This window comes from Nelumbo nucifera, chromosome 1 (assembly GCF_055504915.1).
Source record: "Nelumbo nucifera cultivar China Antique chromosome 1, China Antique-T2T, whole genome shotgun sequence".
Lineage (NCBI taxonomy): Eukaryota > Viridiplantae > Streptophyta > Magnoliopsida > Proteales > Nelumbonaceae > Nelumbo > Nelumbo nucifera.
The window spans coordinates 171,348,049-171,362,471 of NC_142649.1; the positions used below are offsets into that span (position 1 = coordinate 171,348,049).

The following is a 14,423-nucleotide window of genomic DNA, read 5'->3' on the forward strand; positions in this document are numbered from 1 at the left end:
GGCATTATTGATGTCAAGCTGATGGATAGGCCACTGTTTAGCAGTTGCAATTACCATAAAAATTCTGACAGTAACTATCTTTGCAACAGGTGAAAAGCTGTCAAAATAGTCAACCCCTACACTTGATTATAACCCTTAGCTACAAGCCTAGCTTTGCATCTTTCCACACTCCCATCTGGATTTAATTTGACCTTATATACCCACTTTGAACCTATGGCCTTTTTTCCAACAGGTAATGCAGTCAATTCCCATGTTTCATTATGTTCTAAGGTAGCCAACTCCTTATTCATTGCATCAACCCATTCCTTCTGACCACTAGCTTGTTTATAGGATTTAGGTTATTGAAATTGAGATACATTGCTAAAAAATTGCATATATGCATGAGAAAAAACAGAATTGGATGTATATGGATATGTGGGAGGTGTATAAGGGGAAGGGTCCAAACACTGTGACTGAGAAGTAATAACAGCAGGATATGATGGATTTGTAAAGCTAAAATTTGTGACAAAGTCATTCAACCAAATAGGTTTTGATTTTGTTCTAGTACTTTGTCTTTTAGGAATGGATGCAGGTAAAGAATCAGATTGTGTCTGGATTTCAGGTTCTAAAGGTTGACTCTCTAGGTTAGGTTGAATTTCATCTTGTAATGCAATGGAAGGGTCAATAAAAGGAATAGGATCATTAGAAGGAATAGGATATGGAGTGCAATTTTCAATATAAGAAATAGGATCATCAAATGGTAAAGGCAATGGAACATCAAGAGGTTTAGGATTAGAATCAGCAAATGGAAAAGTTGTTTCATGAAAAATTACAGCTCTGGATGTAAAAATTTGATGAGTAGAAATGTCATACAGCTTGTAAGCCTTTTGTCTAGGTTCAAAGCCAATGAAAATGCATTTAAGGGCTCTTGAATCAAGTTTGTCTTTGTGAGGTCTTGTATTGGTTGCAAAATACAAACAACCAAAACATTTTAAATTTTCATAGTTTGGAAGAGTGTTATACAAAAGCTCATAAGGTGTTTTCCACTGCAAAACAGAAAAAGGCAGCCTATTCACTATATATGTAGCCATAAGCAAGGCATGACCCCAAAATTTTCTAGGTAGGTGAGCTTGATATAACAAGGATCTAGCAATTTGAAGGAGTTGTCTGTGTTTTCTCTCCACAACACCATTCTGTTGTGGAGTGTAAACACAACTTCTCTGGTGTAAAATGCCTAATTCACCAAGAAATGTTTGAAACTCATGATTTAAGAATTCTGAACCATTGTCTGACCTGAGAATTTTGACTCTTGTAACAAATTGGTTTTCCACCATTCGAATGAACCTGGTAAGAATGGTAACTGTCTGGGATTTATGTGCTGATGAAGGATGATTTGACCCAACCTATGAAAATGTGACACGTAGACGCTGACTTAGCATGAGCGATAGCCCTGCGTTGAAGCCTGGTGCGACCAAGTGACGGGCCCATGAAGCAGTCTGCTACGTTACAGCTCACGAGGGAAGGAGTCCTCTGCGATGCGAACCAGGCTCCTCGTGCTATCTTTAAAGAGACTCCGAGGCAACTACAGCTCGCGAGCTAAAGTTATTAGCTTGCCCGAGCTCCCTAGCGGACGAGTCATTCCGAGGACCAATTCCATTAAGGGTAATCCAAGAGTGTTTCAAGCTCGCCCCAAAATAGCTCGCGAACGAACCGCACTAGCGCTCTTCAGGAAGCTTCCGACTGACAGACCATACCAGTTAGACCGTGCCATATCCTCTACTGACGGCGCAGTCCCTGTCCTTTCAACAGTCTGCATCCACGTCTCTCAACAAGCAAAGGCGTGCCTGCCACTTTGGAAATGTGTCACTCACCCGGGCGAGGCGTACGCCACAACGGCCACTTGCATAGCCCTGGCAGGAGCCCAGTGGTGATTATGCCCGACCTAATGTGAGTGTCCCTATAAAAGCCCTCAGGGCAGAAGAGAAACTTCTTCTTGAATCTTTGACCTCTTGAACATAGTGGTAACGCGCTATCTACACTCTTAGCCTTTCGTTTTTTCCTTGCTTCTACCGAGTACTGACTTAAGCATCAGAGTGTCCCTACTGGGCATCCCCCCAAGGGATTCTTCTTATTCTTCCCCATCTCAGGTGCCCTCTAGGAGCCACACGAGTGCCAGCTAGAAGTGACTGGATTGCGCTACATCATTTGGCGTCGTCTGTGGGAAACGCTTCAAAAGGCCTTTCTCTCTAAACTCTCACAGTTCTTTTCTTCCTTGAAAAAATCCAGCACTCATGGCTTCCTCTAGCAACGTCGAACGAAGCACAGAAATGGATAACTCCAAGGAACAACCCCAACTTCCTACTGTCTGTATCGGACAGTTCACCGTCCCCCTCTCAGCAGACGGAATCCTCAGCTTGAATGTGCCTCTCACAGTGGCACCTATCATCGCCCCGCTCCCAGCTACAGTCAGAGTGACGTTCACCGAACCTTTGGTTGTGCCCCCAGCGGCCAGCCTGAACCAACTGGGGGACTTGATGCAGTGCGTGCGGGCCATGCAGGCCCAAATGCAACAGTTCCAGCAATTTCAGCTCTATTAACAACATGTACTGCACCAGGTCTCCCAGTATCAGTATCAGCAGTAGTTCCCTCAATTGCCTCAACCTCAACTTCAGCCACAGTTTCCGCCTCGGCACCCAGCCTCGCAGCAAGCTAAGTCTCGCCGCCAGGACGAGCGCCCCGCTGGACAAGGAGAGGCCCCCCAAAACCTCCCAAAAAACCAGGCCTCCCCCCGCGGCAGACGAGAGAGACCAGCTACCCCAGTCTCGCCGCGAGCGGACAGGTCGAGAGGACCCCAGCTTGCCAGGTCTACATCGCCTCGGCAGTCAAAGTTTGAAACCCCGATCCTTGAGAACCGGTTCGAGATCCTGGCAACAGACTCCAAGCAAGACCCCTCTATCCGCAGCCATCACCAGCAGACCGGGCTACTTCCTGCGCAAATCATTCCGGACAGCGCAAAGGTGAGCAACACGAACGCTGAGCCCACCAAGAAATAGAGACGTCGTCGCCGAACTCGCCGATCTGCTACTCGCGATTTGCCCGAGCTCATGGGCAAAGAAGAGGTAAGCTTGACCGAAGTCAAAGCTCCCCTCCTCTCGGTTCCATCCCCCCTGTCTTCTGAACTCCTGGCAGTCCCAATGCCCAAAGACTTCAAGCTCCCCCCTCTGGACAAGTATGACGGGTCGTTTGACCCAAATGATCATGTAGATGCCTTTCAGTCACAGATGCACCTGGCGAGAGCCAGTGATTCGTGCATGTGCGTGGCCTTCTCCACTACTTTTAGAGGAGCGGCCCGCACGTGGTACCAGAATTTGGCACCTGGGTCGATAAGAAGTTGGGTGCAGTTCGCACAAACCTTCACGTCCCACTTCGTCACTAGCAAACGGTGCCCGTGAACTGAAGAAAGCCTCTTCAGCATAGTGCAGAGAGAGGGGGAATTCATCCGAAGTTACATCAAGCAGTTCAACGATGCCTGTATGTAGATACCGCGCCCGGACCCTGCCGTACGCCTTGCAGCAGCTAAGAAGGGCGTGACACACAAAGAGTTTAAATGGCACATGGTCATCAACCAACCAGCGACCATAACCAAGTTCCTGAAGCTTGCGGACAGGTTCATAGCCACCGAAGAGGAGATCAACCAAAAGAGCGAGGGCACGCTCAAAAAAAGGAAGAGGGAAGGAGAGCTTTCCAGCCAAGGGGACAGCCGAAAGAAAAAGGACACAACTCGGGGGGCAAAGCCGGGTCAGTTTTTCCGACCTCCTGTAGCGGACTGAGCTGATTACACCCCACTGAACGCGAAGTGGGCTGAAATCCTGATGGCGATCAAGGATGCCTCGTACGTGAAGTGGCCACCCCATCTGAGGGGGAATCCCAATGAAAGAAATAAGAATATGTAATGCGGTTTTCACAAAGATCACGGTCACAGTACCGAGAGTTGTAAAAACCTCTGCGACGAGATAGAGGAGCTCATCCGTTGCAGATATCTAAGAAACTTTGTATAGGATAATAATAATAGTAATAAAACAGGTCGGCAAGGGGAGCACGGTAGGGATGCTCCCAAGTCTAGCAGCAGGCCGGCCGAACAACCGCAGAGGCAGCCTCCGAAGGAGAGGCCAGTTCGGGGGACCATCCACATGATAGTGGGAGGTTCGATCGTTGCGGGATGCACCTCAGCGGCAGCTCGGACGTTGGTTTGTGAGGCCACCCAGGAGGAGCAGAACCCCCCAAAGCGACCGAGAACAGAAAAGCCAATTTTCTTCACAGAAGATGATGCGCGAGGAGTCCACTACCCCCACGATGACGCGCTCGTAATAAAGCTAAGAATCAATGACTTCAAGGTCAGGCGCGTACTCGTCGACTCAAGTAGCTCAGCCGACATCCTCTTCAAAGCTGCGCTTGACCAGCTCCAGTTGCAGAGAGGCGACCTGAAGCCCGCAGACACTCCTTTGGTAGGTTTCAGCAGAGAAGAAGTCCAACCCCTTGGGAAAATAACAGTACCTGTGGAAGTCAGCACATGGCCTTGTGTGGTCAGATTCAAGCACGACTTCCTGGTGGTCGTGACCCCCTCCCCCTACAATGCCATAATAGGTCGACCCATCACCCATGTCCTACGGGCAGTGGTCTCCACTTACCATTTGGCTATGAAGTTTCCAACTGACTTCGCTGTGGGGGTAGCGCGGGGCGACCAGCTCGAATCCCGTAAGTGCTACGTCGCCGCCCTAAAGAAAAAAACCAAGGTGGCTGATGACCTCGAGCTGGAGCGGCCTATGGAGCAAGGCGAAGAACGAGCCGTGCCCACAGAAGAAACAGTCGCAGTTCCGACCTCAGCAGTAGACCCAACTCGGACACTTCAGATCGACGCTTCTATCCAAGAACCTCTACGATCTGAACTGGTAAGTTTCTTACTTCAAAATTTAGATATTTTTGCATGGTCCGCGGCAGAGATGCCCGGTATAGACCCCGAACTCATAACTCACAAGCTGAATACTGATCCTGTAGTTAGGCCTGTTAGACAGAAGAAACGCAACCTAGCCCCAGAGCGATGGAAAGCGGAGGTCGAAAAGCTCCTCGCGGCTGACTTCATAAGAGAAGTCCATTACCCGAGCTGGGTAGCCAAACCCGTCCTGGTAAAGAAGGCCAACGACAAGTGGTGCATGTGCGTCGACTACACCGACCTGAACCGGGCTTGCCCAAAAGACTGCTTCCCGCTCCCTAGAATCAACCGCTTGGTGGATGCGACCTCAGGGCACGAGTTGCTAAGTTTCTTGGACGCCTATTCGGGCTATAACCAAATCAAGATGGACCCGGCGGACGAAGAAAAGACTGCCTTCATCACGGAATTCGGCCTATACTGTTACAAGGTTATGCCCTTCGGGTTGAAAAACGCAGGGGCAACCTTTCAAAGGCTTGTGAATAAATTGTTTGCGCACTAATCGACAGAAAAGTAGAATGCTATGTAGACGACATGGTCGTCAAAACTCAATTCTCACATGAATTAATACAAGATTTGCATTATGTTTTTGAAATTCTGTATAAGTTTAATATGAGATTGAACCCAAACAAGTGTGTGTTTGGTGTGACCTCGGGCAAGTTCCTAGGATACATCATTAACTGGCGCGGCATCGAAGCCAAACCGGATAAGATTAAGGCCATTTTAGATATGAGACCACCCCAGAAGTTGAAGGAGGTTCAGAGGTTGAATGGCCGCATAGCCGCCCTGAGCCGCTTCATGTCTAAATCGGCGGACCGCTGTCTGTTGTTCTTTAAGGAAATTAAGAGCAAAGGGTTCGAATGGACCCGAGACTGCCAGCTCGCATTCGACGAGCTCAAGAAATACCTCGCTAGTGTGCCGACCTTAACCCGGCCCGAGGAGGGTGATGTTTTTGAACTGTACCTCTCGACGAGCGACGAAGTGGTCAGTTCGGTACTAATAAAGAAAGTAGATCGGGTCCAACGACCCATCTATTATGTTAGTAAAGTATTGCAGGGAGTAGAAACGAGATACCCGGAGATGGAAAAGCTAGCATACGCACTGATAATCGCAGCTCGGAATCTCCGCCCGTACTTCCAAGCTCATACTATTATCGTCCTCACCGACAAACCTCTGAGGCAAGTGTTGCTTAAGCCCGAGGTCTCTGGTCGGTTGATGAAGTGGGCCGTTGAGCTCTGCGAGTACAACCTCCAGTACAAGCCGTGAACTACCATTAAGGCCCAAGCCTTAGCAGATTTTATAGTCGAGTGCACATTCAGCTCCGAAGTCCCCAAGCCGGTTGAGCACAAGGCTCCCAGCTCGGGTGAGCCCGAAGCTCACAGGTCGGTCGAGTTCGAACCCTGTGAAGTAGCAGCCATTGTAGCATCTCTCCTAGCTCGGCCAACCGCGAGCTGGGATGAGGAGCCCTGGATCCTTCACGTAGATGGCTCCTCGAACCAACAGGGCAGCGAAGCCGGAATAGTTCTACACGGTCCAAGCGGCATGAAATTGTAATACGCGCTACGCTTCGAGTTCGTGGCATCTAACAATGAAGCAGAGTACGAGGCGTTGATAGCTGGACTAGCCCTAGCCAGAGAAGTAAAAGCAAAGCACATTGTTATCTGCAGTGACTCCCAACTCGTGGTTAACCAGGTCACCGACGAGTATGAAGCTCGCGAGCCGACCATGATTGCCTACTTGACCAAAGTTAGAGAGCCCCTGCTCGACTTCCAGTCACACTTCATCAGACAGATCCCTAGGTCGGAGAACGCTGAGGCCGACGCCCTGTCCAAGTTAGCCAGCACTAGACCTGTTCATGGGCCGGGCCGGGCCGGGCTCAGGCCGGGCTTTTAGTGTTCATTAACAGAAAAATAATAGGCCCGAGCCCAAGCCCGGCCCGACCAACGGGCCTAGAACTTGGGCCCGAGCCCGGCCCTGATAAAAAGCCCGAAGCCCGAGCCCGAGCCCGAAGCCCGACCTAATAAAAGAAAATCAAAATTTGCCCTATTCAAATAGACATTATCTATTTTAATTCAGATGTTTTTCCCCTATTTAAATGAACAATGGGCCTACAAGTGAATCAACAACCTTCTCAAATCAAAAAAATTATTCAAATGGACATCACATAGAGTTTTTACTTAGGTTTAACTATAGGTCGGGCCGGGCCGGGATCGGGCTGGGCTATTTTGGCAAAGCCTGAGCCCAACTCGAATTTTACACGGGCCGGGCTTTTTGGCCCAAGGTTAAGCCTGCGGGCCAAAAAGTCTGTTCAAGCCCGTCCGGGGGTCGGGCCGGCCCGTCGGGCCACCCGGCCCATGAACAGGTTTAGCCAGCACTAGCGACATCACCATGAGAACCGTGTACATAGAGGACCTGTCTCAGCCTAGCATTCTCAAGGGGGCAGAGGAGGTCACTTCCATCGTTCAAGCAGAGCCGAGCTGGACTGACCCGCTCGCAAGCTTCTTGCTACACGGGACCCTCTCTACAGATCGCAATGCAGCCAGAAGGGTGCAGCGCCAGGCATCCAAATATGTTATGATAGACGAGCGGCTGTACAGGAGATCCTACACGCTCCCCTATCTGCGTTGCTTTCGGCCTACCGAAGCTGAGCTCGTACTCCGCGACACTCATGAGGGGTTGTGCGGCGGGCACTTGGGGGGCAGGGCCCTTGCCCAGAAAGCGCTTTGACAAGGGTATTATTGGCCAACAATGAAGGCATATGCCATTGAACTTGTTAGAAAACGTGACAAATGCCAGAGACATGCCAATATTCACCACCAACCCGCTGCTGACCTCAAGTATCTCACCAATCCGTGGCCCATTGCACAGTGGGGCATCGATCTACTCGGGCCATTCCCGCCAGCAACGGGTGGAAGGAAGTTCTTAGTGGTAGCAGTGGACTATTTTACCAAGTGGGTAGAAGTCGAACCCCTCGTAACGATCACAGCCCGAAATGTTCAAAACTTCTTTTGGAAAAACATCGTATGCCGCTTCGGATTACCTCAGCTATTGATTTCCAGCAACGACAAATAGTTCGAAGACATCAAATTCCAAGACTGGTGCCAAGACATGGGAATTCGACAAAACTTTAGTTCAGTCGCACACCCTCAAGCAAATGGTCAGGCAGAAGTCACGAATAGAGCCATCCTCCGCGGATTAAAGGCACGGTTGGACCGAGTTAAAGGATTGTGGGCAGATGAACTACCCAGTGTTCTGTGGGCATACCGGACCACGGAGAAGACCGCCACGGGAGAAACACTCTTCAATCTCACCTACGACACCGAAGTAGTAATCCCTGCTGAGATCGAAGTGCCTACGCTGCGACTAGAAGCATACAGTGATCAAACGAACGAAGATGAGCTACGTACCAACCTCGATCTACTCGACGAAGTAAGGGACCTCGCGTACATCAGAACTGCAGCCTACCAGCAGAGAATAGCTCGGTACTATAACGCTAGGGTCGAGGCGGAACCTCCACGTTGGTAACCTGGTCCTTTGTAAAGTTATGGTACCTGAGCCCGGCATTGGCAAGCTCGGATCCAACTGGGAAGGTCCCTACCGAGTGAAGCGAGTGCTCGGGGAAGGAATGTACGAGCTCGAGACCCTTGATGAGAAACAAGTACCTCGGGCATGGAATATTGTCAACTTGAGACAATACTATCTGTAACAACCGAGTAGGCTACGAGCCGCTCCCAAAGCCTAAGAGCAAAAATGTCGAGCTAACACGATCTCGGCGCAATAAGACCCGGTCGCCTTCGAAGCATGGGCAAACCTAAAAAATAGACTATATGTCACCCCCAGAGCCTAAGGGCAAAGAATGCCGAGCTAACACGATCTCGGCGCAGTCAGACCCAGTCATACCCATGATAGCTTGTCAAGATGAGGAATGTAAGCAGCTCGGGTTTAAACCCCACCAAATGTGGCTTGTCCTAGTACAACGATCGAAGTAAAGAATAACCGACGGACAAATGGCTCGGGTGCACGTAACAATCGACTTGTGCACCATGGGGGTGCCTCACTTCGTGTAATTAGCTCTAATAGCTTAGGTATCGAGATCGCCTTAGCAAAGATACAAAGAGCTCATCATACTCGGAAGAAGAAGGAAAGAACTTTCATTATCACTTCAAAAAAAAAGGTGTAATAACCGAGCTAAACAGCCCGAGAAAGTCTGACTACCATAGGGCCCAACCGCCCAACTAAAGACTTGTGAATGACCGGGTTTACGGCACCCGGAAGCCACCAGAAGTCTAGAGAAACACCGCCTCAAGGATCCGCCTCTTCATCCTCTGGGGAGTCAGGCTCCTCTTCCTCCGCTTGGTCCGGTGTCTCAGGAGACAGACCCTTCATAGTAATGCCGTCGAGGTTGAGTTCAGAGAACTTCTTCCGAACCAGCCACCGACAAAGCTTAAACCCAGAGCAGTACGAACCCGAACCATACTCCGCCTGGAGGTCCTGAAATTCCTGGGAGTCTTTAAAATCCCAGACCGCTTTCTCTCGCTCAGCCTCCACCATCTGATCAAAGTTTCAAGTCCGATTTAGAAGAGTGGACTCCAAGTCCCGCACCTGCTGCCTGAGGAGCTCCCTCTCCGCCGCCATCCTCGACGATTCCTCCCTGTAACGCGTGCTCTCCTCAGAAAGCCAGGTGATTTGAGCCTCCTGGTCATGGACGAGCAGATCCTTAGACTCGCTCCCCTTGCGGGTGTGATGGAGCTTGCCCCGGATCCAGTCGAGCTCGTCCTGGAGCTTCTTGTTAGCAGCCCGCTGGTCGAGGGCATCGACGCGATGGATGTGCGTCTGGAGAGCCATGGCATGGATGGCGGAATTCACCTGCCGATGGAAAAGAAGATTAGAGGACAGCGGAGAGGAGCAAAACAAGAGAGAAAAAGGGGAAAAGGTCACTTACCACCATGCAATGGGCAGAGGCGAACACGGAGAAGTCCCCGAGCTCCATATTCCCCCACTGAGCGACCTCGTCATTAGTAATCACCTTCCAGCTCCTCCGGCGGGCCACAAGATAATCATTTACCCCTTTCCAGTTTCCAACTGGGAACCGAGGGTAAGGACGGGGCTGAAGGGGATTACAGAGAGCCTCCCCCGGCTGAGGGAGCTCATTTCCCCCAAGGTTAATCCCACTGGTCCCCTCGGGTGGAGGCATCGGAGTCTTGGGCGGAGGAGAGGGTAGAACCGACTCGACAAACCCGAACTCAGTACTTTTCGAAGGGGGGGTCCGGTCGGGGCGCGTCCTCTTTGTGTGACGCCTCTGGCTGCTCGAGAGAAGGTGGCGTGAATCGACACTGGACATAATGGCTGCCAAAAGACCACAAGATATTAGTCCGACAAGAAACAAAATATATGTGTACGCAATATTGTCACAAGGCACTACGCGACCTAAAAAGTCGACCTACCCGGGCTCAAGCCTGCCTGCACGAGCTTCTCCTCGGCCAAGTAGTCCGAGCAAAGGAAGCCTACCGACGCCCAGGACAACATCGTTTTCCAAATTTCAGGGTCCAGCTCGGCCTCGGGGTCCTAGATGGCACCCCTCCAAGCAGTAGGGAAGGACCGCCCCTCGGGGTTACGGACCACAAAGTAATCCCGCTTCCAGGCGGGAATCTTATTCGGCAGCTCGTACAAGAGATTATAGCCGCAGCGGGGAGAGAGGTAATAAAAGCGCCTCTCAGGAGGAACCCTAGGAGCAACATTCTTTATACAAATGATAAAGACAAAAATATCAAGGTCCAAAGGAAGGCAGTACTCGTAACACAGGGATATAGTCCCAACCATGTTTCGAATGGCGTTGGGATGAAGCTGGTCAATGGTGACGTTAAAGTGATTTAACACCTCCACTATCAAGGGGTGCAGGGGGAGACGCAAGCCAACCTCGAGTTGTTCCTGAAAGATTACTATGTCATTGGGACCATGCTCCCAAGGGAAGTTGCTAGTAGGGAGGCTGTAAACCAGGTCCCTAGGGAGGCGAAAGTAGCGGATCAGAGACCTGAGTCTCCCCGCTGTCATCAAGGAAGGGCCAAAGGTATCAGGCTCCCTCCCCCTAGAAGTAGACGCTATGTCACCAGAGGCCTCCCGAGCCTCCAGGATCTGCTCCCAGGCTTTCCCCGAGCTCGAGGGAGCATCATCATCCTGGTTGTTGCCTCTATGATAGGTGTGGTATGGGTACCCAGACATGGCTGACAGCGATTGGGACTCACCAGAGTAGACGAAACGGAGCAAACTAAGGAACTCAGGTAGACTAGGTGAAGTGCGCGACCTCAGAATCCAAAGACAGCAAGATGGTGTGGGAGAAAATGGGGCCCGAGGGGGCCCCCTATTTATAGTCTCCACCCTTTCAAATTGACGGCCCGGATCAAAGCAGATCCAACGGCCCGTGGGTGCCCTGATTGCATGCCTTCTGAAAATCGAAGGCAATTGGTGGCACGTCTTCCATAATTAAGGTAGTCGCAGCCGCACGACGTTCGGAGTTAAAAGCCACCTCAGCACGTTTTCGGAATCCGAAAAATCAAAAAATCTCTTGATTCCCACAAATGCATTTAATGAGAGCAATCAATCAAGTTTGAATTTCAGTCAAATCAGTCCATCGCGCTTCATAGACTCCCCGCGCTAAGGTAGTACCCTTAGCCCGAGGAGTGGGGGGAAATTGATGAAGGATGATTTGACCCAACCTATGAAAAGGTGACACGTAGACGCTAACTTAGCATGAGCAACAGCCCAACGTTGAAGCCCGGTGCGACCAAGTGACAGCCTACGAAGCAGTCCACTACGTTACAGCTCACGAGGGAAGGAGTCCGCCGCGATGCGAACTCCGGGCTCCCCGTGCTATCTTTAAAGAGACTCCGAGGCAACTACAGCTTGCGAGCTACAGTTATTAGCTCGCCCGAGCTCCCTAGCGGACGAGTCATTCCGAGAACCAATTCCATTAAGGGTAATCCTGGAGTGTTTCAAGCTCGCCACAAAATAGCTCGCGAACGAGCCGCACTAGCGCTCTTCAGGAAGCTTCCGACTGACAGACCGTACCGGTCAGACTGCGCCATATCCTATACTGACGGCGTAGTCCATGTCCTTTCAACAGTCTACGTCCACGTCTCTCAGCAGGCAAAGGCGTGCCTGCCACTTTGAAAATGTGTCACTCACCCGGGCAAGGCGTACGCCACAACGGCCACCTGTGCAGCCCTGGCAAGTAACGGCTGTGGCAGGAGCCCAGTGGCGGTTATGCCCAACCTAATGTGAGTGTCCCTATAAAATCCCTCAGGGCAGAAGAGAAACTTCTTCTTGAATCTCTGACCTCTTGAACATAGTGGTAACGCGCTATCTACACTCTTAGCCTTCCATTTTTTCCTTGCTTCTACCGAGTACTAACTTAAGCATCAGAGTGTCCCCGCCGAGTAGCCCCCCAAGGGATTCTTCTTATTCTTCCCCATCTCAGGTGCCTTCTAGGAGCCACACGAGTGCCAGTTAGGAGTGATCGGATTGCGCTACATCATGTGCCATTAAGAAAGTTCATGTGGCCCTGCTATAACCATTCACTATTGTGAGCATAAAGTGTGCTCCAACAATAGATGGATGCTTATAAGGACCCCACAGATCAACATGCAAATGATCAAAGATATGGGAAGTTTGAATGGAGCTAGTTGGAAAAGGAAGTCTGGTTTGTTTAGATTGAGGACAGATTTGACAAGGTGGAAAAGTATCTAATTTTGTTTGAGCCATGAAATGCAAATGTTTCAGTTTTAACAGAAGCATGACCTAATCTTTTATGCCAAAGGAACAATGAAGACACTGCTTTATTATTTTTTGAAACAGAACCAATACAAGGAGTATTTAGCTTTGGCACAACATGTGCATTAGCTTTATTACAGAAATGAGGTGTTTCAATGGAAATACTAGACTTATCAAGCACATACAAGGTTCCTATCAATCTGCCAACAGCTATCTTCATCTCAGTCCTCAGATCCTGCACCAAGTAATGTGTAGGATAAAAGATAACTTTAATGTTAGAAGTTTTAGCAAGTTTACTTACTAAAAGTAAAACTAGGTAGGTATAAGACATCTTTCTATGTTAAAGAAGAATGTAAATGGATATCTCCAATTGATTTTACTAGTTATGTGGTTCCATCAGGTAGGTAAACTGAACTTTTGTGTAAAGGAGTTTTAGGTTTTGTAAAAAGGGTAATATCATTGCACATATGATTTGAGGCACCTGTATCAACAATCCAAACCCCATGTCCATATAAATCAAGTGTGTTCAAAGCAAAAGTAAGAGCAAAATTTATACCTGCATAATAGCAAGGCTAGCATGGTTATTGTTGGCAATCATCTTCCCTTTGAGCAACTTTGCAAATTCTTGCTGAATGAAGCTGGATAGCTGTTCTATATCTTTCTCAGTCTTGTCAACCAGCAAATCAAGTGTTGACTCAGTAGAATTGGCTACATTAGCTCTCTCAGCTGCTCTCTGATCCTTCAACGTTTTATACCAATCAGGATAGCCATGTATTTTGAAGCAAGTCTCCCTTGTGTGTCCATTCCTGTTGCAATGATCACAAAACTGGCTTTCCTTTTCTTTCTTGCTAAAATCAGATTTCTTGTAACTTCCTTTCCCTGCACCTGGCTTTCGTGCATCTTTCTTGTAGTTCAGATTTCCCTGAGGCTTTGCAAATAAGGTTGTGCTCTCATTATTATCAGTAAATGTCATTTGGACTGCTCTTTGTTTCTCTACCTTCTATAGCATAGAATATGCTTTGTTAACAAATGGTAATGGCTCCATGAGAAGAATCTGGTCCTTTGCATTGTCAAAACTATTGTTAAGCCCCATCAGAAACTGCATTAGCCTATTTGATGCAGTAATATCTGACAATAACCTTGCTGCACCACATTCACAATGAGGAATAGGCTGTAGGCAGTTCAACTCATTCCAAAATATTTTCAATCTTGTATAATATTGAGCCACTGACATGTTGTTTTGAGAGATTGTGCTTATTTTTCTTTGCAACTGATAAGTTGGACCATTGCTCTCTCCATATCTTTCCTGCAACTCATCCCATAATTCTTTGCCAGATCCAGAATATAAGAAAGCCTCAGCAATTTCTTTCGACATTGAGTTCAAAATCCATGAAATCACCATGCACTTCACTCTATTCCATTGTTTATATAGAGGTGATTCCTTTTTAGGTTTCTCACAACTTCCATCAATAAACCCTAGCTTAACCTTTGCTTCAAGTGCAATCATCATCGATTTGCTCCAGGTTAGGAAATTATTACCTGTCAGTGGAGTAGAGACCAAAATCATCCCTGGATGATCAGAACTTTGCAAGTAAAGAGGATCTCCATTGTTAAGATCCTTCGACAAATCTCTGTTCTCTCCATTGATCACTTGATCCAATCTAGGAGAATCTCCTTGATTCTCAGCCAT

The 14,423-nt window shown here is 48.9% G+C and overlaps 1 protein-coding gene across 1 annotated transcript; it reads right to left on the reverse strand.

Annotated features, from left to right (window-relative positions):
- Window positions 1-13,733: 13,733 nt before the first annotated feature.
- LOC148804155 (uncharacterized) lies at window positions 13,734-14,423 on the reverse strand. The gene has a single exon (XM_088899665.1). The coding sequence runs from the start codon at window positions 14,421-14,423 to the stop codon at window positions 13,734-13,736; it is 690 nt and encodes a 229-aa protein (XP_088755791.1).

Coding starts and splice junctions, on each gene's coding strand:
- LOC148804155 (XM_088899665.1), bottom strand. CDS start 14,423: ATGGCTGAGAATCAAGGAGATTCTCCTAGATTGGATCAAGTGATCAAT.